This window comes from Tympanuchus pallidicinctus, unplaced genomic scaffold (genome assembly GCF_026119805.1).
Source record: "Tympanuchus pallidicinctus isolate F22 unplaced genomic scaffold, pur_lepc_1.0 scaffold27, whole genome shotgun sequence".
Taxonomy (NCBI): Eukaryota; Metazoa; Chordata; class Aves; order Galliformes; family Phasianidae; genus Tympanuchus; species Tympanuchus pallidicinctus.
Window position 1 is genome coordinate 4,364,284 of NW_026294744.1, and position 26,633 is coordinate 4,390,916.

Sequence of the window (26,633 nt, forward strand, 5' to 3'; positions counted from 1 at the left end):
ATCCCTTAATTGCCTTTGTGACTCTTTACTGGATTACTCCGCTACATCTCATTTTTTTTTTTTTTTTTTTTTTTAATAAGTGTGACTCAAACCCTCTGGAGCCATGGATCAGTTTTTTTTCTCACGTCACCTTCTGTGTGCAGATGTGTGTGACCTGCCTCTAAATTAAGCATGCGTTCCCTTTTTCCACATTCTTTTTTTTCCTCCATGTAGCCTGGAAAAAGACCTAGCAGCCCAGTTTCCAGATGTTTCTACATATTTCCATGCCAACACTTCAGTTTTATTATTTGGGAAGATGACTATGATTAGACAAGTATCTTGAAGGTTAATATTCTGTCACACTTAGACAGTATAGAACTGAGGAGCCAACAAATGGGATCAGCCTTTAGAGTGCAGGAATGTAGACTTCAGGCTATAAAATAGATGAGACTGTTAAATTGCTTGTATGCACATCTTCAGAGCCAAAAGTCATCTTAAGGTTTTTGAGGATGGTGCATTTCTCCTTTCAAGAAAAAAATAATAATAATGATTGGTATATCCTTTCATGCTTAAACTTTTTTTCTTTGGAAGATTGCCACTCTCTCCATGTGGAGACACATGTTGTTTCATGCCGCTATCAGTGATATTTAGGTCAGATATATCATGTCTGTGTGAGGGGACGTACTTGAGACTTAGCATCTTTCAGGTAGGGAGAAATTGGATCAGACTTCATTTATAGGAAAAATTTCATGGTAGTTGTGTTTTGAATTCTGTGATGTAACAAGGGATGTATGCTGCAGTCCAGAATTGCTTGTGTGGTGGCTACTTCCAGGTCCTCCTAAGTGTGCTGTTTCTTTTTATTTCTCTCCCAGATATCCTGGAAGTGCGGCAGAAACCAATTCTGATGACATAGCAGAGAGCGGGCACAGCCTTGGAGCCTTGTTGCCAAGTGCCTAACCTCAGCAGTTTTCTGTGCTAACACTACCATCTAGTGTCAGGAACATAAACCTCCGCAGAAAAAGGGAAGTCAAAGAATACCAGCCGATCAAAAGTGCCTCTTTCTTCCTTCCTCTGCTGTCATACACCATATGCACACTTGCAGTACATCACTTGAGTGTTTCCGACTGGAAGAGGACTTTCAACAAAACAAAAGAAGGGGCTGTGTCTGAAACGTGTCATTGCTTTATGAACAGTTTATTACTATGTTTACTTTATAACTAAGAAACCAACAACATGTACAGAATGTGTTAAACTTTATATTCTTTGAAAGAAACAATTTCATAATGATGTACTAATGAGCGTTGTTCCATTGACTCTTGCCCATACTCTCCTTGTTGGATTGGCTTCCTGTGTGTGAGCGTGTGTATGTGTTGAGACTGAAGGGATAAGACGAATTCCTGCTAAGGGAGGAAAAGGGAAAAGATGCTATAAAAACACATTGCCATTTGGTTATGTGCAGTGGGTTACGTTAGAGATTGAAAGAGGCTTAAAATGTTCCCATTTGTTCATGTGTCAGTGTTAGGACAGGAGAACTCTGCTGACAAATTCTTGTATCTACCAAAGAACAGCAACATTTTCATCCTCAAGAACCAGTGAAGAAACTGAGCCAGGGAAGAGAAGGCTAAAATGTGCTGCTACAGTAAAGCTAAGGTTCATATCCACTACTAATGCTGCTTATCTCTTTTAGCTGAGTCCATACAAGTCAGAGGCTAATGTGGAAAAACTGGAAACCTCACGTGAACTCCAGAAACTTAAAATCTTATTGATAACCAACATCCTCCTGCATGCACTGGACCATAGTACAAAAAGTTGTCCTTGTGGTAGTGTCTGTGGCCAAGGAGGGTGTGAGAGCTAATTAATGTCTGGGCAGCTTTTCCAGATTCTTCTTTTCCTGGTCGCGTTCTGCTGTACTGTTACGTGCTGAAGCACAAGGAGTTTTCTTTCGAGGCAGAAGGTTTAAATGTGATCCTGCTCTGAAAAGTGACTAAAAATGTCATAGTGGGAGGTTTGAAAGTTGTGTCAGCAGCTCTCAGGAAAAACGCCTTATGTTTACAGGTAAAATGCAGCTTTCTCAAAACAGCACAACTGCTGTCCTTGACACGTGAAATCTAAGTAATGAGATGTTGAGTCTACTGCAGCTGGATTCACCACATCGATGTGGGAGCTAGCCATAGGTCACTTTATTTATAGCTGCCTAACTGGTGAAGCAAAGCATGGGATAGCATGTCACTCAGAGCATGAGGCACTCTGATATACGCACAAAGATCTGTAGAGAGTGGAGGTGCCATTTTTCTCACTTTTTGGACACTGAGCACCTGAACTCTAATGCTGGTGCAGTACTTACCAATATGATGTTGTGCTCTGAGCCTGGGCCTTTTGTCTCCCTCAAACTCAACCTTTCCCAAAGTGCTGTGTTATTCTCTCAATAGCATCTGATGATTTAACCTGTCAGATAGAACTTTCTGCTTTTTTCCTCAGACCAAGTTCCACGGGAATAGCTCCACTTCAGCACTAAAGATAGATTAACTGTCATTCAGTCCAGCGCAATGAATCCAGCGTGGTAAGGTGGTCTTTTCTTGTTTGAGGCTAGACCTGAGAGCAGTCACCTTTGTCCAAAGTGATGGCATTTCTGAAACTGGCAGCGTGAGTGCATAACAGGGACATCTGACCATTTGCTGCTTGCTGCAGATGTTTTATGACAGCATTAGAAAAAAAAATTACTTTCATTGCCAGCACGGCCACTTTGCCTGTTGCAGACTGAGTTTTACTCTGTAGGAGTGTGCACTTTGTGTGAGGCTGTTCATGCAGTCTAACTTGAGGCATGTAGGTGAGATATCTGGGCAGTCTTACCAGAGAAGTGGACTCCTGAAAGAGCAACTGAAATGTTCTCTCAGGGAACTTCATAGGCAGCCCAGGTGCTTGCTTGAGATCCTGGCAGTGCACCTAATGCCCGACAGCTCAAATACTCTCCTTCCTTATGTCCATGCCAAGAGGTCTTCAGCTAGGAGGCCTGTCCTACTCAGAAGCCTCTGAAGATGTTTTGTATTCTGCATTGTCATATTGGATTGAAAGGCAGTGCTGTTTCTTTCAAATAAACACTAGGGAGGGAGGGGAGAGAGGGTTAGTATTTGTACTGCTGCTGATAATTGATAACAGTTTGGTCAAACAGAAACAATGAACACTGATTGCAACCTGAGTGGTAGGTGCTTGAGTACTGCCTAGTCAAAAGTAACTTTTAATGCATTTTGATACCAGAGTGTTAAGTTTGGACAGCTTGATTTCATGTGGTCTGAAAGACTTGAGCAGAACTTGCATGAGATTTTAGGCAAATGGCAAATGAGGAAAGATTCTGAAGTAGCAGAAAGGCAATGTTAGAGAAAGGACAGTGCAAACCTCAAGCCTACTAAGCAAGAAGTAGTGTTTGCTTTGTTATGTGTATGTGGATGAATCTGATGTCTGGTTTTTGAAGGGCTGAATGTGAAAGTCCTGTAGAAGAGTTAATTGATGTATTTTATCCTGCTAGCAGATGTGCAGTATATGCATTGAAGACTCAACTTTTTTAGTACAAAAGGGCTACAGGTATGCCCAGATGGATATTGCTGGTAAACAGAGATCAAAAAATGTATTGAATGTCTGATACTTTTGGGAGCAAACTAGATTTACTCCGTTCTCACCTATTCAATCTTTGAACAACCGATTTACATTTCTTGTGTGTGATGAATTTCCTTACTTTGTTATCAGGTGAGAGGGGGAAAAGTTATGTATTTTATTTTGCTTTTAAGTAATCCCTAAAAATTTGTGATGTATAATCCTCATACAGACACACTGACAGGGAAGATGATACAAGTTTTGTCTGGGTCAGGGTGGCACAGCTGGGCTTTTAGCTTGCTATTGCACTATACCAAAAAGAAAAGGGAATGTTAGTTAGAAACCTCTCACCCTTTTATTTTGGGGGGAGGGAGGTAAATTCTATGCTCTGAAGCACTAAGCCAATAGATTCGGGCCTGTGTTGGCCACTTAAATTGCGGATAAATGATCTGGAATGTTCTGCATGCTGTAAGGACTGCAGCCATATATGGCTGTTGATGTCCTGACTGTTACAGTGTGGCGGTTTCATTGTATTTATGTTGATGCTTGACAACAGCTCTATCTGAGAGGGCAGCACTGTTAACAAACCGGTGTTGCTTTGCAAAATCGCTTTATTTATTTACAGAATCTCACCATCCCTCAATACCGAGTTAGCTTCCCTCATCCTGTCCATTCACTCTCTCTGGGGACCTGAGGCTTACCGCTTCAACTCTTCACTGATGTTGCGTTTGACATCTGACAATATACAAGGTTGTATATTTTTTCAGCCTGCACAGATTTTTCACTCTTATAAATTTAGCATGTAGAAAGCCTTTGAGTTGTAAAGAAAGCTCTTAAATTACTTGTTTTACATTAGCAGATTATTGCTTTGCCTTAGAGACCACAGTGTATGTAAAATCACATTCTCTTAGTGCCAGCCAGCGCAGGATGGGATCCAAGTCTCCTCTGAAAAGAAGCCATTTCTAGAAATTCAACAGATCTTTCAGCTGTCTTGGCAAATCCAGTTTGTGTAGGTTCACGTTCCTTCTTTTTTGTTCTCTTAGGCTTTGTTGTTTACAAGGCTTGAGCATGTTGGGATGTGAATCCGTGTTACCCAGTTTTCCATTTCTGGGCACAGTGTGCTTTCCTGGAAAGAGAGTTGTTTGCAAGAGTGATTTTTTCAGCACACAGTGTTTAGCCTGAAGTGTGTTATTTTACCATGTTTTAATTTAACAGTTGGGTCCTTGGTTTTGCAAACAGATTTCTTCTGGCAGACCGTCATGTGCAGAGTCCTGTGCTAGTCACTGAGGTTCTCAATAGACATGAAGTCTGCATAAAGAGTCTACATGTTTAAGCTATTCAGCTGTTTCTTGCCAATCACGAATGTTCCACTTCCCAGATGATTGCTTGCCCTGTAGTCTAAAGCTTCCCCTTATTAAAGATGTAAAATCTTTAAAAGTGCCTAAGTCCTGTCGTTACCCAATGAGGTTTAAGAATGATTTTTTATTTACGAACAGAATATGCTTAAATTCTGTATGGTGTATAGCAGTGTCAGGAAATAAGTTTATAGTTCTTAGAAGAGCTCTCCATCTCCTACAGACTCATCCTTCCTGTTAGGTTCTCATCGTCTTCAGAAGTCATGGCTGAAAGCTCTGGAAAATTGAAATCTTGCAATCAGAGCAGTTGGATGTCTGTGAATGCCTTATTTTGTCCTGTGTGATATGACTGAAAGTGTATGGCGTTGGTATGTAACAAAAATTCTGTGTCAAAAATAGGTGCAGTAGAATCCAGTGAAAGGCATTGTTAAATAAGTAGCTTTTACACCAAACGTTATGAAACAGTATTTTACACCAGAACTTAGGTGTTTGGATGCTTGGTCAAGAAAATGTAAGGCTGCAAGAAGGTTACAGTGTTGAATGTTCTGTGTGTGTGTGTGTGTGTTTGTATATATATAAATATATATAAAAATACTCTCAGCTTAATTTTATCAAACAAACGCGTTGCATGGTTTGTTTTTTGCCTCATTGATCATCAGTGTTGATTAAAAGATGCTGGATTGGAAATCTTGCTGGTACTGTATTGAGCCCTAGAAACAAAGTGCAAGGAGAACCTTTGTGCACCAAAAACAGAGTTGATTTTGCATATGGCAGCAGCAAAGAAGGTGTTGGACCCTGCAGCCAATAAACAGACCTCTTAAACGACCGTGAACCTTTAAGTGTTTTCTCTCAACCATGTCTGCTGTTTTTCGAGTTTGAATGTATTCTTTACTGGTAGCACTCTGTGGCACTTCTAACAAGTAATACTTGCCAAATAGACACCTGTGAGAAAAGATAGCCTATTTACTCTTCATTTTTATTCCGCTTTGGGCAAAGCCTAACTTAACTCTGCTTGCTGAATCACATTGTATGAAGGGAAAGAGGGTTCAAATCACTGCTCGCAAATCTGTTTTAAACGTCTGAGTTCTCCATTAGACACAATAAAAGCAAAATTAAACAAGCAAAAAAAAAAAGCCTACAGAAAACAAACAAAAAACCCCAACAATGAATCAAAAACCAAACAATAGAAAATCAGTTCTTCTAAACAGTTGTTTTCTTTTAAACTAAGCCAGGGTAGCTGGCTTAGGCTTAGGCTTGACTAGAGTTTAATACTGGTTGGCTACAGGGATTCCTTCCTGATAAGTTTAGGAAGAGCTTCAATTTGGGCCTATACAGTATTGTTAAAATTGTTCTTTAGCTCTTGCTTGCTTTTGCTATCTTAAGTTGCACTTCATGACATTGAGTCATTTTTTTATTTGAAGAATTACAAGGCACTGCATCTTACCTCTCTAGCTGACTTTTGTGACTAATGTTTCATAGTAGGCAGCTTCAGGGGGTAGGCTTCTGCATAAAAACAGTTAAAATGAAACACAAACCAATTATAAATTTAAAGTGGTAGCACTGATGCAAACTTTAATTTATATGCAAATCAGTGTGTTCATCAACATCTGATGCCACGTAGAAACAGAGTGCCTGCACTAAGTCTGGACGTGTTGCTTTGCTCTTGAAGATGAGGAGGTTGGTAGAGCCCACTCCTCTATCCCTGCATTTCCCTGCAAGTCTGGCGTTATACTGTGGTTGGGGGGGGAGAAAAAAAAAAAAAAAAAAGATAGATGATCAAGGAACAAGAAGGGGTGTTGTTCAAGCTTGGTTCCCCATGAGAAATTTTGAATTCCATAGTATATCCATAGATAACCTGTTCATCTTCTCCGTATGTACCAGGCATAGATAATAATTCACTGTAATCATTCTGACTTCATTTTAATGGTAAGAAAACACTTGATTTTGTAAATTGTCAGTGGTGTTATATTTGGTGTGTGACCTATGGTTTTCTCTTCAGTATTGGATATTTGCTTTTTACAGTGGAGAAACCGTCTGCAGGTTTTCTGTGAGACCGTACTCAACAGAATTGCCATTGCAGGTCAGAGGAATGTGTGAAGTGCCCACTGGTTTAGGTGGAATTCAAAAACCATAACTGAAACAAAATCTTATGTCATTTATGATGGAAGACAGCAAACCAGAGTCAGAAACTTCTACATGCAGTTAATTACCAGAGCTCGTGAATTCTAGTGTCTTCAAAGCTTGTGCTGATATCCGGAGATGACCAGTTTCTGCACGACCTCTCAGTTGAAGATTGTCCCTAATTATAATTCCCACAAAACTGGCGGCAGTGAATACTTATTTTGATTATAATGCTTACTAATATTCAGGATGTTTGGGTACGAATAGAAGGATTTGTATCTTCTATCTTTGAAAAATGAACAGCATGTTTTATCTGAGCAGAATCCTGCCGGAAACTTGGAAAGGTGTATCAGTGACTGTCAAATAGTGTAATTTTCTTCTAGCTGTATTCTTATGTTGTGGCATCACCATCCTTCTGTTGGCTCTCATGTGCTCTGTTTTGTGCAGCTCCATACCGTATCTTGTGGAGTGGTGTAGAGCTTATAATCCACTCGCCACCTACTGAATAGCCAAGGAAGTTTGTTGCTCTTCTGTCTGACCTTTTTCACAGTTTCAAATGTTGTGTCATCTGGAAGGCTGTGTTACTCAAAACTGCTCAATTGGCTGTTGCTCTTACTTTGGCTTTCAGTTTGTCTTTAGCACTAGAGTGATTAGAACCCATAATCTGTCTGGGGATGTGTTGTTTGTATTGCGATAAAGTTTACTTGTCTGATTCACTTGTTTTAATAGCATGCAGTGTGTGCGTAGCCTTTAGCTTGGGCTTAACGTGCTTTTTGGGTGGATCTGTTCTTCTGTATGACTCAGTTGTGTGGCCAGTCTGCTCTGAGAGGTGTTTACTAGACGAGGAAAGAGATTGATTTTGATAATACAGACTGTTTTGAAGTGCATGCTCTTTGAGTCTGGATATTCAGAAGTTGCAGTCATCTGCGCTCACTTTTGCTGTTTTCTGGTTTGCAAATGGTAAAATCTTTGGTTTAGAACTGCAGCCACAAGTTCTCTAGAAGATGGGAGGATACTGCCATCTTGCTATTTGTGTTACACTTAGTAATTTGCACTGTGGTAGTGTTCAGTTTGCTCTTTGTATTTTTTGTGCAACTTTTCTTGATATTACACGCTTTCAAATGGAGACGTATCAGTAGAAACCTAATCCTTTCACCCTCAGCCAATACTACTTTCGCTTTCTTAATGTTAAATCATCTAAAATGTGGTTGCTGTTGCTATTTTTCACCGTGGATACACTGCAGTATTATATTCAGTATAGTATAACATCTTAACTCAAGTTTTCAGCAACATCTAGGGTTGCAGGGTGATGGAAAATGCAGGAAGTTATCAGTATTTTATGAACTTGTCAGGTTTGGACACTGACTTGTACAAATGAGCATGAAATTTTGTGTCAGGTTAGGGACTAAGTTATCCAGGTTAAAATCAATGTAATGTTTGCTCAACAGTTGTTATTCCCTCATGCAAAAAGTAGCTCCTGTTTGTGGGAATGGACAGATCCAGAACTAAAGAGAGAACTGAGGTAGGGCTGAACAGAACAACAGTGGCTAACGGAAGAAAGCACAGTTGTATGATATGTGTAACTCTCACGGTCTCAGTTCATGGCTTTTCTTTACAAGTCTGATCTATGTTTTTAAATTTGCTTTTGATGTTTAGCATACTGTCACAAGACAGCTAAGAATCACTTTATGGCCTGGCTTTTGGGTAGAGCTTTTAGGCTTGACCTAAAAATGTCACTCACTGGATACTGTCAGGCAAACAGAGATGACTGCTTTTCATCTTTTAATGTTCAAGCTGGAGAGATTTTTAGATTTCAGTCCCCACAGTAATTCTCTTAATATGCAAGAACTAACATTTCTCTGCCAAGTGAAAGGCCACCCTGGTTCTTTCTTACCTCACGTCAGGTCAGTATTTTGCTGACCAAGCCTTTGGTGATGTGATAGCAGCTTAGGCAGCTCACCTGCAAGCAGCTGAGTGTAGAATTCCTTCTGTTCATAGTGCTTACAGTCCAAGTGAAAGGGATACACACAAGACATCTCTCTCATTCATTTATTCACATTTTCCAAGGATTTTTGTACACTTCCTCAATGCATGAGAACTAATGAAAACATTGTTACAAGTTATGTGAAAAGTAAGTATCCATTGAAAAACTCAGAGCAGTTTGAAGTCTATTAAGAGATAATCACATTCAGCATTTTCATTGAATTTATACTACCTCATGCCACTGAAAATTGTTTAATGACAGTAAATTTTTGCACGCAGGCACCAGCTACAAAATTTTAGCAGATGCAAATAAGTTAAGGCATCGGAAAGTAGGTCTTTAAGAACATTGTAAGTGTTACAGTGCTGCAAAGGGAGCTGAACTAAAGTTCCTGCTACTAAAGCCTTACCTCTTAATTGGTTTGTGTTCTGCAACATCTTCATTTAAACTACAGATTTGAGTTTTCATGTCCATCAGCAAAAAGAGATTATAGGAAGATTGTGTTGTGTTCCCAAATAGATCATTTAAGTACATTACAAAGGACTTGCAAATAGCAACTTAGTATTTTAAAATAAAATTCACAACAACTGTAATAATCTCTCTTAGAGATGGTTCGGAGAAGTGAAAAGAAGCTGAGATCTTCACTTTCTTCTTTTGGAGGAGCAAAAAGGTGGGAGGGAAAAGGCTTTCAAGCTGCTGAAATTTCAAAATTGCAACAAAAGGAAGAATGCATATCATCTATTAGACACTCCAACACCTATGTACAGCTTTAACAGTCTAGGCATTAACTCAAATTACAGGAGGAAACTTAAGATTTTTTAATATCAGCTGTCTGATATCTACCTTGATATTAACCACGATACAGGAATGCCTCATTGAACAGGAATTCTGATCAAAGTCCTCCCCTGTGTAGCCACTTAGTTATGAAGGCATAAATTGATTTCCGTTCTCCCCGCTAAGTTGCTTTTAGCTCATTTTAGTTTTCTATGTAATGATGCCTAGCTTTTTATAACTATCATTTTATTTTAATATTTAGATAGAAACTGAAGGTTTATCACAGATTTGTTTTAGTAACAGTACTGTGAAGGATTGTGCTTTATAATTGAACACCACGTGAAACGTTTGACTGACTTCTACTGCTTCATAGTCAGATAATTGCAGGGTCACTGAGAATGTTGATTAAATCTCTAATTTGCAGTTATCTTTCCCACTTTTAAAACCATGTTTTTAAAGCTAGATATCTGACTTTGTGATTAACACAAGATTTCTATCACCTTTCCCTACACTTTACTGATAAATACGTACACTGCTAAAGAATTTGGATGTTTCATCTCTAATAGTCTTTCCCACAGCTAACAGAAGATATTGCTTGCTACCATGAACACTGTTCTCCAGAGTATCAGCGTATTCTATTACTCTGTTTACCTTTTTCTTAGACTCTCTGCTCATCCTCGGAATGGCCACCCTTGAAAACACAACAAAGATGCATTAGGCAGTTTTAGAATTGGGCCAGAGGCATGTGCAAAAAAAAACCCTGCGACTGCCTTGCTTTGGAGGTAAATCATTAAGGATACCTAGGAAGTTCAGTTTGTCTCTTAATTAACTGTTTTAATTGGTCCACGCTTAAATGGATATGCAGTAAATTATAAACCCATGAGATTTAGGAAATAAACATAAAACTAAGACCCCTGAAACCATCTGTACTGAATTACTCTTAAAGTGAGATGCGTAACAAAAATCTGCTCACCCCATCCAGCAGTTTAACCTATAAATGCTGCTTCATGGCAACAGGTTAAGACACTACAAACTAAAGACAAATGCAAGATTTACTGAGCCCTTGGGTGATAACACCTGAGCCTATAAATAAAGTTTCAGGCATTAGTTTTATTTTTCATTCACACAGTTCCTGTGAAAGCCTTCAACTTTTGGCCTCCAGTTTAGGAAAAATCAAAATTGAGGAAAGTAATGTCAATTATTTTTAACAGTTAAACACTAAGCTGGGTGCAAGAAAAAAAAAAGGCACAGCTTTGTATTTATTGAATAATACTTGAAACATTATCTATGCTCCCTTTACACTTGAGTGTTAAAAATGCAATTCCAGTGATCTCATGAAGCTGACATGTTGAACAAAGGCCTTTGTTTTTGAACTTTGGTCAGGAGGGCTGTAGATGCTGTAAAGTTTTTCTCCTTTGTGGTTAACGGGGGGAGGGGGGAAAGGCCTTAACCTGAATTGTGCAGTAAACTAGGACTAAAGACAGCCATTTGTTCCCTCATGGAAAGCAGACAGAAGAAATCTACTCAAATGGCGCTGCTTTTTCCCCACCACAGGCTGCCACTGTCACAGATTGTATCATCCCCTGTGAGAATTGCATCGTGCTGCTGCATTAGTGAATATTTGGTTTTTCCCTCTGTGCCTTATTAGCCAGAAGCAGGGTGGCACGTTTCTTCCAGATCCCCAGAGCTGGTCACTGTAGCAAATCAGAGGTCAAATTGAACATCAGCATCCAGCTCTCTCATAGTTCTCAGAGATGGAAGTGAAGCAGAAAAATATTTATGAGGGAGTTGCCAGCCAACCAGGACAAGATTTGAAAAAGAAAAGGATTAACTAACTGAACAAAGTCTGATGGAAACCTAGGACAAAACAATGTTCTGTTCTGTGGCTGTGAATCACTGCCATATGGTTTATTTCAACTCTGCTAAAACCTGTTACAGATTAAATAAGTGCTCCCTCGTTGTGACAGAAAGCTCATCCCAAAGCTGTGAACTACTGCTTTAGGGAGTGCAGCAATGCACTGTAGTTTGAGCACGTAGGAAAGATAATTACTGACATACATTTGTGCATGCATTCTTGGTAATGGCCAGAGAGAGTACAAGGATTTTTACAAATCCTGAACTTTGTGAAAAAGCTATCTTCAGTGGAGTACTAGCAACTAGCAAGATAAGTACCCTCTGCCCCTGCTGAATTGCAGTGTTAGCCCAACAGATTAGGGAAGAATACATTGGAACCTTTGCCTCTGACTTGTCAGAAGGCAGTAAATGCCAGCTATGGTTGTGGTCCAAGATAAACAGTCTTCCAGTTGTCTGCTTATACTATTGCACATCATTAGCTTGTTGCTACAGTAAGAACAGAAATGACAGTTCTTCTTTAAGAAACACTATGGTCAACAGGACTATGCAAGCTAACTTTGTATTAAATAGCTGGAGATGCAGTCTCCAAGTCCCAGAATCACACAAGTTTGTAAGAGTTAAAACACAGTACAATATACATCATCATTGTTTGGGTACATTGTCGTTATTGACAGTTTGAAAAATTAGTCTCACCAGCATGATAGACCAATTAAAAATAAAAATCTTGAGTACAGAAACAGTTTCAACGATTACATTTGAATATCCTCTCAAAATAGGAGGCTGTTGCATTGCACTGTAGTCTGTGAGGAATCTCTGGTACCATATTTTATACTCTGATTTCAGTCCATTCAGTCAAATTGACCAGTGTTAAAAACATGCTTTAATTTAAGTCAGTGTAGTTTATCCAGAAGAGGTCCTGCATTTCAACGTTGAAAAATGAGGGAGCACAGTCCAAAAACTTGTTCTGTTAAAATTTTTATTAGCTAGTTTACCTTTTCCTCACAGATTTTTCCAGAATTTCTATAGTAGTTCTTAGAATAAAGAGTTAAGTGTTCAAGTGAAGATATGGAAGGAAAAAAAAATAGAGCAGCAGCAGTTTGGCAATATTTTCTCAAATCACTGACTGCAACATACTTAAGCCTCCTTCTTCTCGAGTAAGATTTTGTGCAATTCATCTGCATCCTCACTTGTTTTCACTCTTATTAACATAGTGACAGGAACAGCTGGATTGTTCTCATCAATTGGTGGATTAGGAACACAAACTATAAGAACGTTGTTTTTTCCGGTTCTTGTACACGGCATCTTGGGTGGAATTAGAACATTCAACAGTATATTTCCTGCATGTAAAGGGAGAAAAAAAAATTAGCCATTTTCCAGCTTTTTTTACAGTATGGATGTTAGTATATTTATTAAATAGGGATTTAAGTCTGCTTGGAAAGAAGGAAAGACACTTCCTTCCAAAGTGTCGTATATACTTGTCTTATTCTTTAAGCATCTGCTCACAGCCCCTGTTCCTAATTTATTTACTCAGTAGAAAGGAGGAATCTGAAAAACACTACGCCCTCCTGCTCTGAAGGGAGGGAGCCGAGGTGTAGCAAATGACAGTAGAGACATACAGTGAAAAAGGAACGTGGGAGAATCAGCAAATAAGGAACTGAGTCACTACTTAGTTTATGCTTATGCAAGTTACTCATTCAGAAGCACAGCTCGTAAGCAAAAGCAAAAAAAGTTAGCTTTAACACACATACAGACATATTAATCTAAAAATGGACAAACTATTGTATAAATACGGAGTATTTATTCTGTAAATCATATCCCACAGCTGTTGTGGTCTACCTCTTACTAATAGTGGTTCCATGTCACTCTGTAGTGAGTTGGAGATGCACGGTATTAGTGGTCTATTAAAAGGGTTGCAAACAAACTCAGATCTGCTTCAACAGAAGATGCACACGTTTTGTAAACCTGGTGAATAGCTCACAACACGGTAGTAGTGTTTATGGAAAAGTCAGTCTTCGCCTTCCTTTCCAGTTCAGTTTTTCAAACACAGTGAGATTTAAGGAAAGTAATACAGCACTGTGTGAAGATAGCAAAAAGGAAAGTGGGCATCACTATGAGTGTAGCTGCTTGTACAAACCAGTGCTTGGAGTCATTAAGCTGAAGTGTATGAGCTAGAAAAAAAAATTCCTAATATCACCTCAGATGATGTTAGAGGGAATGTAAATCAACATAATGAAAATTAGCATCAGCTGAATTAAAAACTAAGACTTCTGTTATGGGGTATGTAAGTTGGAGAAAGCAAGTTTTCGCCTGCTCCATTCAGCATAAAAGAACGGCCTTTTATCAGGCAAACCTTGCCCGTTTCCATCAAAAGAAGTCATTGATTTGGAAGTGACCAACATAGGAGTTACAGCCTCACCATATATTTGAAAACTTTGTCTAATAGGTCTGTGGGGGCTTTTTACAGACTTGCCAGAGCATTTAATAAAGTGAAACTGAGATAAGGTTTACCAGTGGCTTTGCAGGCACAGCATGGCTTCAGTTCTCACATCTTTATAAGCATAATTTACTGTATTTTATGGAAGTTGCCAACTTAATATGAACTCCATTTCACATTTGTTGAAATGAGGTACTGAAGATGTAGCAAAGCTGTTCAACAATTAATATCAAAACAGGTGATGCATGGCCTACATCATAGCAGAAATTACAATCACCTACATTCATCACACCTCTGATACAAATATACTTGATTGTGGAGTCCTAAAGCCGAGCTTCACAGCCATTCAGCAAGTCAGAGGTGGCAAATAGCTACTAAAACAAAATTAGGGAAAAAAGTACCCCATCATACACCGTAACTTTTTACTTCCTTGCACTACTTAAAGTGTATTATTTCAGAATACTTGTTAGAGGTTCCAATTGCTTGAAATTATCCAAGAGGGGAAGAAAAAAAATCAGGAATCTCATCATTTATACTATGTATAAAATCCTAATGCTTTGCAGAGAATCTTACATCAAGACTTGTTAGAAGAAATGTACTTACCTAAATTGGTATCTGCTCGGACTAGGAGTTGAGTTTTTTCATTTCCTGCTGGTTTTAAGTGCAATGTTCCTACACCTTTTTCTTTAAATTCATTATCTTTTTTGTAGAACAGTTTACATCTGTGCACAAGAAAAGCAAACATAGTTTGTATAGAGAAAAAATAGCAGTTTCCCCAAATATACGTGTAGATATGTATGGCCATGTCTGACTCCCAGTAAGCCAGCAGTTTAACAATAATCAGTTAACTTTCTGGGCTAGGAGTAATAAATCCTTATTCTTCCTGACTTTGCTTGATTTATTTTCTAACAGATAGAACAGTTCATTTGGAAGAGACCTTCAAGGATCATTGAGTCCTGAACACTTCAGAGCTAACCAAAAGCTGTAGGATATTACTGAGGGTGGTATACAAACACCTCTTCAACGCTGACGGACACGAAGCATCAACCACCTCCCTAGGAAGCCTGCTCCAATGCCTGATGGCTGGAAATAAATACCACAGTAAATAAATGTATCCACAGTAAATAATTATGTCCAGTCCGACCATCCCCTGGTGCAGCTCTGTGCCATCCCCATCCTGTAATCAGTTCACAGGAGTGGAGTCTGGCACCTCTTTCTGCTTCCACTCCTACGGAGCTGCAGAGAGCAGGGAGATCACCTCTTGGCCTCCTCTCCTCCAGACAGAATAGCCCATTGGTCCTCAGCTTCTCCTACATAGGATATGCCCTTCTGTGCTCTTAGTGGCTTTGATGCCCTCCTGTGTAAGCACTCACAGATCTTTTTTGTACTGTGGAGCCCAGATCTGCACACAATACTCAACACAAGGCTGCTCCTATGCTAGACGTAACAGGAGAATCACCTCTTTTGCCCTATGCTGTTTGTAATGCACCCCGAAATACAGTACAGTGGTACACATCAGTTCAGTAAAAGGAGGCTATTCCTTTCAGTACTGAAATGACAAGCATTACTTTCAGGGAAAAAAAAAATAATGTATATATATATATATATACACACACACACACACACACACACACAGTGACTTGTATTCAGGATCTGTAGAGAGTAAGCAGTAACAATTATTATAAAGGCATTATTCAACAAACAATAATAAGAACACTACAGACAGACAAAGGCAGAAATTCCTTCAATCACTATAAAATAAAAAAAATTATGAAGAAAAACCCTTATTACAAATAGCTGTGTTTAAGACACAAAAATATCAGTAAAATCCTACGTCTTCGTAATTATGTTTTTACATGCAGAACTTCATGTTTTATTCCCAAAGTTATGATTCATTATTCTAAGGCAAAGACACTTACTTCTTTGAGTAGAAAGCATCGTCCTCTTTTATTTCATTAACAATGACTTTTGGTGGCTCTTCTTCCTCTTCTTCTCCACCTTTAAATAAAGTTTCAATACATCCCACGTGTTAATGTCAGGCTTGTGTTAGAATTAGTTATTCATTCTATAGACGTTATATAAACATATAACATAATACATATAAACATGCATAGCCTGTCAGTGATTGCCAAAATATGTTTAATTCAGTGTGGGCTCTTAGATGGTTTCACTTATGCAAAGTCTTTTTCTTTTTTTTTTTCCCTCCAGTCAAGCAACTTTATGCTCATCTTCAATTTCAATTAGATGAAAATATCAAACTCCCACCAACCAATCAAAAAACATTTAAACACAGCAAATAGAGCTCAATGAGTCAAATTTAAGTCACAACCTTTTCTCAGGGGAAAAAATCATTCTAACATAAGAGTACCCTTCAGTAATAATAAGCGCACAAGGCCAGGTTTAATTTGGGAGAAGGGTACTCAGCTGCAGATACGACAGACGAGAGGGCAGGATTATGCCACTGCAGTTCTTTCAGCTGCTACAGCATTTCTATCAGCTAACAATATTCAAGTTAGCTACAGACTTCCCAATAGCAAGCAACTTTGTCTCTTGCAGTCTTGCAAATAAGATGTAAGTGTTTCATATCTTATGTAATTGAGTAATATTAAAAGATTGAGTAATCTTTTAATAAGGTCCCTTCCAACCCGGGTGATTCTGTGATTCTGTAATAAAGCTACAGGAAAAAGCAATAGAATTGAGATGTCCTACAGGCTCAAAGATGAGAGAAAGACATACCAGTTGCTTTAAATTTCATTGGCTTCAGTCTTGCATTCAGCTTAAGAATTTATTACAGGAAACAAGTCTGACAGACATGCATAGGCTTTGATAATCATACATTTTCAGTGTTACTTAAGCAGTATGCAATACTGAGAATCCCACATGGGTAGCATCATTCTGCAACTTTCACGCACGGGAACTGTGATTTCTGCAGTATTCTTAAGTCACAGTCATTCACAGTCTAGCATTAAAAAGATTTTTACACATACAACTTACCTTTATCATCACTGTTCCCACTTTCTGTCTGAGCTTCCAACGTATTGGTGGATACTGCAGTGACAGACTTTGTCTGATTTGCATCTTTTCCAAACAAACCTGAATTTCCAGGAGAAAATGAGAAACTACTATGTGTTCCTGAACCAAAGGAACTGAAACCTGAACTGTGACCACTCTTGCCAATATTAAATGAGACAGTTGACGTGGCTCCTATTGATGGGTCTCTTTTTTCTGATGCAACTTCGGTTTTTTTGTCAGAGGCATCCTCAGTTTTGTTGTTAAATAGAAAAGTTGATCCTTGCTGTAGCTTTGAATTCCCAAATGTGGAGACAGACTGCGTGCCAGGTGTCTTGTTGCTTTCGTTTTCAGAGCCACTATCGCTACTGTTTCCATGTTGCTGTTCAATAGTTGCTAAATACTTCTCATAGTCTCTAAAGATAGGAGTCAGATCACATAGCGGGTTTGTGTTTACATGCTTAACTATCCAGTCACGCACAGAACAGTTTAAAGCTGCTAGCTGTTTGTGATAAACACTAGAGCTACAGACTTTACTCTGAGTATAGCCAGATGATGATGGTTGGCTGCCACCATTAGCTTTTGGGCTTGCAGCTGCCTTCTCAGTAAGTGTGGTTGTAGTCGGACCATTTGACATGGGGGATCCTATTAAAAGAAAAATGTGCATTAGGACTTCTTTAAAACAAAACAAACAAAACAAAAAAACACATTCCTTGTTTCTGTATCAAATTATCAAATCATTTAAGTCTGGTTCAGTTATGTACAGTTCACTGCATCACAATGCTGAGTGCCAGATGGCACAGGCTGAGTAAACCAGGCAATGCTATGAAACAGATCTAAACTTGCTACGTTGACAGAAGTATTTAGTAAGGCTTGTAAAGTTAAGGGACTAAATACCAAAGCACAAGACTAGAATTAGATTTACCAAAATATTTAGCATCTTAAAATGTAGGTAAAAATGTAAGAGATAAACTTCTTATATTGCAGTCAGTCTTACTAGATGTACAAGAATCAAAGGTTAAGACTTCAAAAAAAGTAAAAAATACAGAAACAAGACCTTAAAAGCAAAACTAAACAAAACTATAAAGATGTCAGCGCTACTCAAAGGATATTTTCCATTAGCAGTATTTTTTTAATAATAAGATTCAGATAATTGGGATGATTTAACTGGAATGTGTCATCAGCTCTTTCATACTATTCAGAGCGTACTGTAGCAAACTTCTTCCACTCCCTTTGTTTCTAAATTTTTTATGTCCAGTATCAGATCCAACTGTAGTTTCCACCTCTTAAAACTGCATTTATTTGATATGAAATCTCTCCACTAGTCTAAAATCTTTAAGAAACAGAGCTACAGAATTATTGGAATTTGTTTATTCACTACTAAATTAACTCTACAGATTTTACGGCTGAACATTTTGATGAATGTACACTTATTTAAAGCTTACCAAAAGCAGATTTTGTTTCAGATGTTGTCTTTAAACTGCTGAAAGGAGAACTGAAGATACTGCTGTTTCCATTAGACAGGCCTTCTAAAGGCTTTATTCCTGCACCATTACCAAATCCGCTGAAGCCACCTCCTTCTTTTCCAGAAGGCAATACAAAGCCTTTAAAACCTTTAAACGCTCCTCTACTTTCAGGCTGGATAGAAAAATAAAATAAAAATCAGTCATATATGCATCACTGTGCTTCTAAAGCCACTAGATATTAAATTTCAATGTGTCATTTTATGCCTTACGTCCCTTATTCTAAGTTAGCTATGTAAACAGGATTAATAGTTTCCTTATGACACATTACTGGTACTATTTTTAAAAGACTCAGAGGATTGGAATGAAAATGAACTATTTACAGGAAATGGATGCCTAGAAATTGTTCAGAGCAGCAGATGTGTTTGTCTACCTATTCGCACATTCATAGCATCTTGTTTTCTTCAAATAATCATGGAGCAATATATAACTGCAGAGTCATTTTCAGGAACAACCACAATTAGAGTCCAGCCCTCATCAGACTCATCAAAACAGCATACTTTGTAGTAATATCTAAGACTTACCAAAATTGTTCCAATCTGACTGATGGGAAACACAAACTGTGTGTGACAGTGTAACGCATTTGCATTCTGCAACCTTTTCATTACCCAGTTCTGAACACTACTACCATAGTATTTTATGATGTAGCTTCTTACACATTTTTGTAAGATAGCCATATAGCACATTTAACACCCAAACAGGCACTGCTACTTTCATCTACTACATATCTTTTGAGGTAATGAGCACTTATTACCGAAGTAGAATTCCTCTTCTTTCAGTGTTCAGAAAAAGGAGAATGTCTTCTGAGGTTCATCTGCTTTTGTCACTGAGAAATAGCAGAACTCAGCAATTTTAGGTTTGCTTTCACTATCTGGCCTTGCAGGCCTGGGCTCTCTCTGATTCCCTCTGTGCTTCACCTTTACCAGTTCAGTCCTCTGTTTCTCATTTCTAGCTGGCTATTTTTATCTTGTCCTTTGATCAGTCCTACCTCTCTCCAGACAACCCAGTAAAACTGCAGACTCTTGTCTTTGCAGCATTCTGCTTGTTCCATTTATGAACTTCAGTAAACTCTGAGTTTATCTTTTTGTAAATGTTTCACAGGTTTATCATGCAGAGTTGGCTATCCTGACATCTCTTCTGCTTTTTAGACTTCAGGCTAGCCTATTAGACTTCTTTGAGTTCTGATATTTTACAGCTGAATCCCAGCCTTAATATCATTTCTTCTGCAATCATCTGGTCCCCTTTCTCAATTAATTCTGTCCCATCCATTTTATTTTGCCCCTGAATCCTTCCTGTCCAAGGTGCTCGTTGTTTTTTTTGGGTTTTTTTGTTTGTCTGTTTGTTTTAATATCACTATAATCCTGTTATTAATAGAGTCATCAAAGTAACTGCATCCTCTACCACATCTCTGGCTAAAACTACCACAGGTAAAAGTGAGATGGGACAGCTGCCACATTTATAGTGCTTAGACAGAGGGAAAAAGATGAGCATAAGAAAAAGCTACATAGCTCAAAATTGAGCCTAGTCTTGTCCTATCTAAAAGCAATCTGGATGGCAGGTAAAAACTGTCCAATTCCTAACGTGGGGTGTGCAATCTTGAAAGACAGTTTCACAAAAAGATGATTGACAAAGCATCTGTCAACAACTTCTGAAAGGACTCCATTATGGTTAGACTGGTTAACGATTTCAAAGGAACTAAACCTTTAAGGAAGGAAACTTCTTCTTTACATTCCATTTGTTACTGCAAAATGTACGTCACACTTCAAGGGGTGAAAGTGCGATTGTTTTTGACAGCAGACATTTCTTTCACTCTTAGACCAACTTAATAATTTGGCTTTTACTGCCTTGGACATCCCCCAGGCCTCCAGTATGAATAATTAGTAGCTTCCAGGCTTGATTTCCAGAAGCCTACTGCCAGGATTGGAAGTGGAGCAGTTGGCTAGTCGCATATACCTTTAAAACAATAGCTTGATATAGTACTGTTACAAGCCCAGATAAGTAAAGTCTTGAACACAGATGTCCTATTTTGCAACTGACTGAAATTATACTACTAATGCTCAGTGATTACATTACCTCTGATCCAACATTCTGACGCTTTGCTTTTTTAATAGCTCTGTTCTTCAGGACTTCCTCACTAGCCACTGAGAAGGTTCCCACCTTGGAGATAAAGTTACGGAATTATTAGTGGCATTCTCAGAATCTATCAGTTTGTCATAGCCTGAAGAGATGACTGAAATCCTGAGATACTTTTTGAACACAACTGTACTCTTTGAACACATTCTGCCTAATGAGCAAAAGAAGAAATTTAAAAAATGAGGAATATTACAGTACTACCATTAGCTCGTCAGGTGCTTGGATGATTAGCTGATATTTCACAACTCTGTTTTCCATGTTTTGTGGAAACATGCATTCAATTTTTCTGTTATACAGACTGCAATCTCAATTTTCTTATGGCAAATAATTCAATTTTTTTTTTTTTTTTTAAGCAAGGAAACTAATTTTGCTGAAGGTACTGTATCAGTAACAGTTACACTGTTACAAACAATATCCAGTTTGGAGAAGGTATGTTGAGATATACTTTCAGTTTTCCACAATTTCCACAAAAATTCCACAAAAACAGAAGTTCAAGTATTGGTAAAGTTAGCTAATGACTAATTACTACCCAAAAATGAATAAGGAGATGAAGCTTTCTTCTATCAGTTTTAGGAAAAAGTACTACCAGTTCTCTTTCTTACATTCTATAAAGCCTAAGCTTGTTTTTTTTCTTTTAGTAGCACAGAAACTAGAACAGTTTGTTTAGAGATAAAACACATGCTTTAAATAAGAAGGCCAGGAAATATGTGAAGAAAATATCTAGACTACATTATATCTGTGAAACTCAGAGAGTCAACTATTTCAAGAAATCAAAAGCATTTTCTTGTGAACTGCATAAATATCCATCATGCAGTTGAACAGTTCAAAAATTTTAGACATCCTAATAAGCCCAGGTTTCCCTTTAGAAATGTAAAATTCCTTTCCTCTAAGCTGGTGGTGACTGTTAAAAGCTGCTTTGCCATATTATCTGCACATAGAGGAAGCTTTAAAAACAAAACAAAATCATCTTTAACTCCTACACTTCTAACAAATTTTACTGAAGATTTTACCCACAAGATGAATAAAATCTACATGTAAATAAGTATGTATCTGAGGAATCTAATGTACAGTCTTACCTCCTCAGCTTCATCTTCCTGATCCCAGTTTCTGTCGGTCAGTTCCTTTTCTGCAATTCTCTTTGCCATTTTTCCACGCCTGTAGGATATATCAGAAATGCATAGGATCAATTGCCCAGTCATTCTAAGCAGCAAGGATCTCCAACTTTCGTTATTCCGAACAAGTAATTGGAATCAGAGTTCACACAGAACTAAGTCAAAATTGAAACAACAGTTGAAAACCAAGTGTTTTCAACATTTGTTGCAACAACAATCAACACAGCATATGAAACTGGGGTTGTGGTTATTAGCCATACTTGACACTAAATTTAAGCAACAATAGAAACATGCAGTTCAATCACAGGGTAATTTTTCTTCAGCAGTGGAGCAAGTTAGAAAAATTCCTTTTCAGTCTTGTATTCCATACCTTGTCACCAATTAGGCTGATGGGCTGCAAAAAAACAACAAAAACACATAAAAGGATCTAGTTAAAAGATTACACATCCCAGTCCATCTTGCTTCAGGATACCCAGTAAACAATAACATCCTTGCAAGAGAAAAGTTCCTTGACAGCACCTAAAATCAATACTGATAATGACCGACCAAAGCTGGACAGCCAGTTCACTTTGGGTAAGGATGAAAATAATACCCTCCCACAAAGAGCCACATTGCTAAGACATTACTGATTAAAATGCTGAAAAAAAATCTATTGCAAATGAATCAGATGAATTTTCTTCCAAAAGACACCTAGGTGTTATCAGGGGTTTTAAAACTATTAATGTATGCAGCTAACTGTAATTTTGCTATTTGAACCGCAAAGTAAACTTTGGAGAATTAAAATCTGTAGTTTTAACTTCTGACTTCCATTTTTTGTAAACTTATCATCTGTGCTCAAAAACAAAGAATGAATCCAGGTAAGTTATTTTATCTGAAAGATTTGGCAAGTAATTACATTCAAATTTGATATGGAAGGAAGTTTTGATGATGATTTCATCTGGCACTAGATATGAAAGCTTATCAAGTACATAGTTCTGTAGCAATATAAATGTTAAGCAAGTGAAAGATATAAAATTCCTCAAAAAGCCCTCTTAGGCTGGTCCAGAAAAAAACTAATTCCACAAAGAATTGAATTACAGAGCCAAAAATGATAATGCGTGATTACAGAACATTTCACTTAGCCAATTATTATTAATTTTTTAAGCACAACAGTAAATCCAACTGCATAGCAGCAGCCTTACAGGGGTCATAACTGAAAGCCATGAATTTTACAAGGCAAGTTATCTACAGGACCTTTTAAAAGGACAAACAAAAAACTGTTCTCTGTAAATGCTTTAAAAAGGCATAAGCCCCATTCTGCTGGAAAAAAAAAAAGAGGTCCTACCACACACTACACGATTCTCTGCAGACAAGGTAACTGGTTAAATTAACCCTATGAAAAAAACTAAAAATACTTATTTTAAAATTGGCTCCCCAGTGCAGTTTCCCTGTGGGAATACAGCCTACACAAACACTTGCCACCAGAGGAAGGCAAGACTGCCTCTCATTGGCAGCAGCCACAGCTCAAAGGCTCATGAGACTAACCTAGAGTTACTCCATCGGATTCCACAGAAGATCACATTACCAGTCTTAATGACAGCCACTGAAGCATTACAAGCACGATATTAACCAGAAAGCCTGTTCTCCACTGTGAGGAAAAAGTGGCAAACTAATTGGCTCAGGCTCCAGGTTCTTTATACCTACTTGTCTTCATGTGATTTCTCTAGGTCAGGTCTGAAAATAGGAGCTGACAAGAGAATCTAACCTATATGAAGACAGCAGCATGAGGATTCTAGGCATTTCTAACCTGTGAAACAGGAAGCAACACAAAACGATCTCTATGTTATTTTTTAGATGCAGCACAACCTTCAGGAGTTTTCTGTCACAAGTGCTTTGTGCAGGTTGAGATGGAAGAATTATGAGAAATAGCTTTTTATTTAAAAAGCTCAACACGTGTTTTGTTCAGCTACTACAACCCGCCTAATACGTATAGCATTATTTAACATAGTATTACGAGAACTTCTCTGACATTTCACAATATTATTTCTACAACAGGGGGTTAAAATCTTGCACTGTCACAACTCACAACCTCAGATGTGGGAGCGACAGAAAGCACCGACATCCCAACAGTACTCAAGAGCCTTAAGCCAGCTAGCGTGGGGCTGCACAACCAGCATTATGGAGCTTTTTTCACCCCCGCTCTTAAGCCTTCCATCAGGCCCGGAAGTCACAGGGCACACACGGGGCAGCTGAGCCAGGCTTCTCGCTTCCTCAAACGACATGCCCTTTCAACACGGCTTCTTTCGCTTTAACACGCGGCCCCGTTTCTTCCTCTGCAAGAGCTAGCAGCAGTCTCGCAGAACACCGTCGGTTCTTCCCTCCACGGTGATTAAATGGGAACTCTGCCCTTCCCGTGCAGCGGAACGTATTCCTGCCATCCCCCAGCGCAATTCCTCAAAACGCCACCCGCCCTTCAAAGCCGTGATCCTACCCGGCCCCGCACACCTTACACGGTGAGCTCCCTACGCAGCCCGCCTCCCGCCGCAAACGCCGATCTGCTTTTTCATCCGCCGGCCGCCTATCGGGGTGACACACGCCCAACCGGGTCACCCCTCACCGCCCGCAGTCCCTCCCCGAGGGGAGGCGATCCCTCCCCGCTCGCTCCCACGCGGCGGGGCCTGCAGGGCCGCCCGGAGCCGCGGCGATCGGGCACCGTCCCGCCGGCAACGGCCCCCGCAGCCCCGGCCTCGTTCTGCCGCAGCGCCGCGGGCTCGCGTGGCCACGGCGGGGCCGGAAGCCCGGCAGCGACGGAGGGGAGCTGCCACTCACCCGCGCGGCGCGGCGGCCCGGCCCGATGACTGTCGCTGCGTGGCCGAAGCTACGGCTGGCGATCGGAGTTGCCCGGCTCCGGAGCCAGCTCACCATCCCCCGCCCGGGCCCTCAGCCGCCCGTTCTGTCTTCCCGCCGTCCGGCAACCCGGCGTCAGGCCGCCATTTCGTGCCGCCGTCAGACGTTCGGAACCAGACAGGCACCGGCCCGGCGGTCGCCCCAACACGCATGCGCCTCCCGCCCCGCGGCCGCAGCTCGGGGGACGGAGGGGCGGGGCGGGCCGCTGCCCCGCCGCCGGCCGTTGGAAAGCGAGACACGTGACCGCCCCGGTCCAATGGGCGGCCTCGCCCCGGCACGTCTCGCGGGCGGCCGACCGGCTGCTTCCTGCGTGTGGTCGGCGTCTCGCGCCGCTCTTTCGAATTCGCTGTCACGTGATGTAGGCGCGTTCTTTCTGCCGCTGGTGCCGGTGGTCAGAGCTGGCGCTGCCGCGGTGAGGAGAGGTTCTACGGACCCCGCCTGGCGCAGCTCCGCCGAGTCACGGTCGCTGTACTCAGGTCGGGTTTGGGACAGTGGCAGTGGCCCGGCCCTGTGCCTGGCTGACCTATAACTGCCTCGCTTGCGGTATGATGGTATGCCTCCTTGGTATGACAGTAATTGGGATTAAATCCAGCGTGAAGTAACAGCCTCTCCTGTAGCTTAGCAATGTCTCCAAACGAGTTTGCATCACGTACAGCGACTGTGTAACCTTAAAAGAGCAACTGCAAATGAAAGCATTCAGAACGTGCTCCTCTATTACAGATTCAATGCATGGGAGAGAAAGAGACAAAAACAATCTCAGTAGATAACGCTGATTTTTATCGTACAGGACCCGTGAGTCCTGAAGCTGAGAGCTGTTCCTCAGTTGAGTTTCAACCTTGAAACAACGTATTTTCATACATTAATGCTCTCCTTCCTAAAAAGAAAGAAATATATATTTTGAGCTTGGAAAACTCATTTTACCTCATTTTAGGAGGAAGTTTTTCACCCAGAGGGTGGTGACACACTGGAACAGGTTGCCCAAGGAGGGCGTGGATGCCCCATCCCTGGAGGCATTCAAGGCCAGGCTGGATGTGGCTCTGGGCAGCCTGGTCTGGTGGTTGGTGGCCCTGCACATAGCAGGGGGTTGAAACTACATGATCATTGTGATCCTTTTCAACTCAAGCCATTCTATGATTCTATGATGTGACTCTGATATCCCTAAACTATCCTTATTATTTGTGCTAAATAATAATAATATTATAATTATAATATATATAGATATATATATAATATTATATATATATTATATGTAATATAATATAATGTATAATTATAATATAATAATAATAATATAATAATAATAATTTGTGCATTAAATGTCACACCTGCAGGTTCCTAGTAGTTTAAGGACATCCTTCCCCAGAGTTTGGGTGCACTCTGGTTTGCCCCATCACAGCTGCAAAGACAGTCAGAAGATAGAGTCTTTAAAAGGCATTTCAAAAACAACAGCAGTTTCCTTCTACTTGCAAGAAAAAAAAAAAAAAAAAAAAGCAAAATATGCAAAACCCTTACTAACAAACTCTGACCCCATCATCTGATTTTTATGATTTTCAGATCTTTGTTCCTGGACTTGTCACTACAAGTGTGGAGGTGTTTTGTTATTTTTTTTTTTTTTTCTCTGAGCTTCATGTTGTTTGTTTGGCTTGCTTAGCCCCCAAAACACAAAAGGTGCTTCCTTCTGCAGGCAAGCTCTTTCGAGTTCCTCTTTGGTGTGCTTTTCCTCTATCATTTTTAAATACTGTCTGGATGCTAGTGTTTCCTGTTTGCTTTCTACCCCATCTCTCTGAAATGTGGGAAAAACTCATTTGCATCTGGCAGGAACAACCATTTAATTCAACCACTGCTTTACCTCTTCAGATGCTGGCAGCTGAGATGTTTAAGGAC

General features: G+C 39.7%; 2 protein-coding genes across 6 annotated transcripts in view; one reads left to right on the top strand and one right to left on the bottom strand.

Annotated features, from left to right (window-relative positions):
• KIAA0930 (KIAA0930 ortholog) overlaps window positions 1-5,748 on the top strand; it is a 67,322-nt gene extending 61,574 nt beyond the window's left edge. For all 4 annotated transcript variants that reach the window (XM_052690713.1, XM_052690712.1, XM_052690711.1 and 1 more), the window contains one exon: window positions 852-5,748. In XM_052690713.1, the coding sequence (XP_052546673.1) occupies window positions 852-892 (41 nt within the window). In that variant the 3' untranslated portion in view covers window positions 893-5,748. The remainder of the gene's footprint in view (window positions 1-851) is intronic.
• A 3,330-nt stretch (window positions 5,749-9,078) lies between these two features.
• Window positions 9,079-24,911, bottom strand: NUP50 (nucleoporin 50). Of its 2 annotated transcripts, none has more exons than XM_052690703.1 (8): window positions 24,672-24,911; window positions 21,828-21,906; window positions 20,692-20,775; window positions 18,541-18,733; window positions 17,081-17,740; window positions 16,006-16,084; window positions 14,690-14,808; window positions 9,079-12,989 (listed from the first exon to the last, which is right to left on the bottom strand). In XM_052690703.1, exons 2-8 carry the CDS (start codon window positions 21,894-21,896, stop codon window positions 12,787-12,789), a joined length of 1,407 nt encoding a protein of 468 aa, XP_052546663.1. In that variant the 5' UTR covers window positions 21,897-21,906; window positions 24,672-24,911; the 3' UTR covers window positions 9,079-12,786. The 2 variants fall into 2 exon arrangements, with proteins under 2 accessions (XP_052546663.1, XP_052546664.1); XM_052690704.1 differs by lacking the exon at window positions 24,672-24,911 and adding an exon at window positions 22,234-22,257.
• Window positions 24,912-26,633: the final 1,722 nt, after the last annotated feature.

Bases quoted from the DNA above. Each gene is read 5' to 3' on its own strand.
- NUP50 (XM_052690703.1), bottom strand. From the start codon at position 21,896: ATGGCAAAGAGAATTGCAGAAAAGGAACTGACCGACAGAAACTGGGAT. The intron at 20,776-21,827 runs GTAAGACTGTAC...TTTATCTCCAAG, and splicing joins AGGAAGATGAAGCTGAGGAG to GTGGGAACCTTCTCAGTGGC. The intron at 16,085-17,080 runs GTAAGTTGTATG...CTTTATTTAAAG, and splicing joins TGGGAACAGTGATGATAAAG to GTGGAGAAGAAGAGGAAGAA.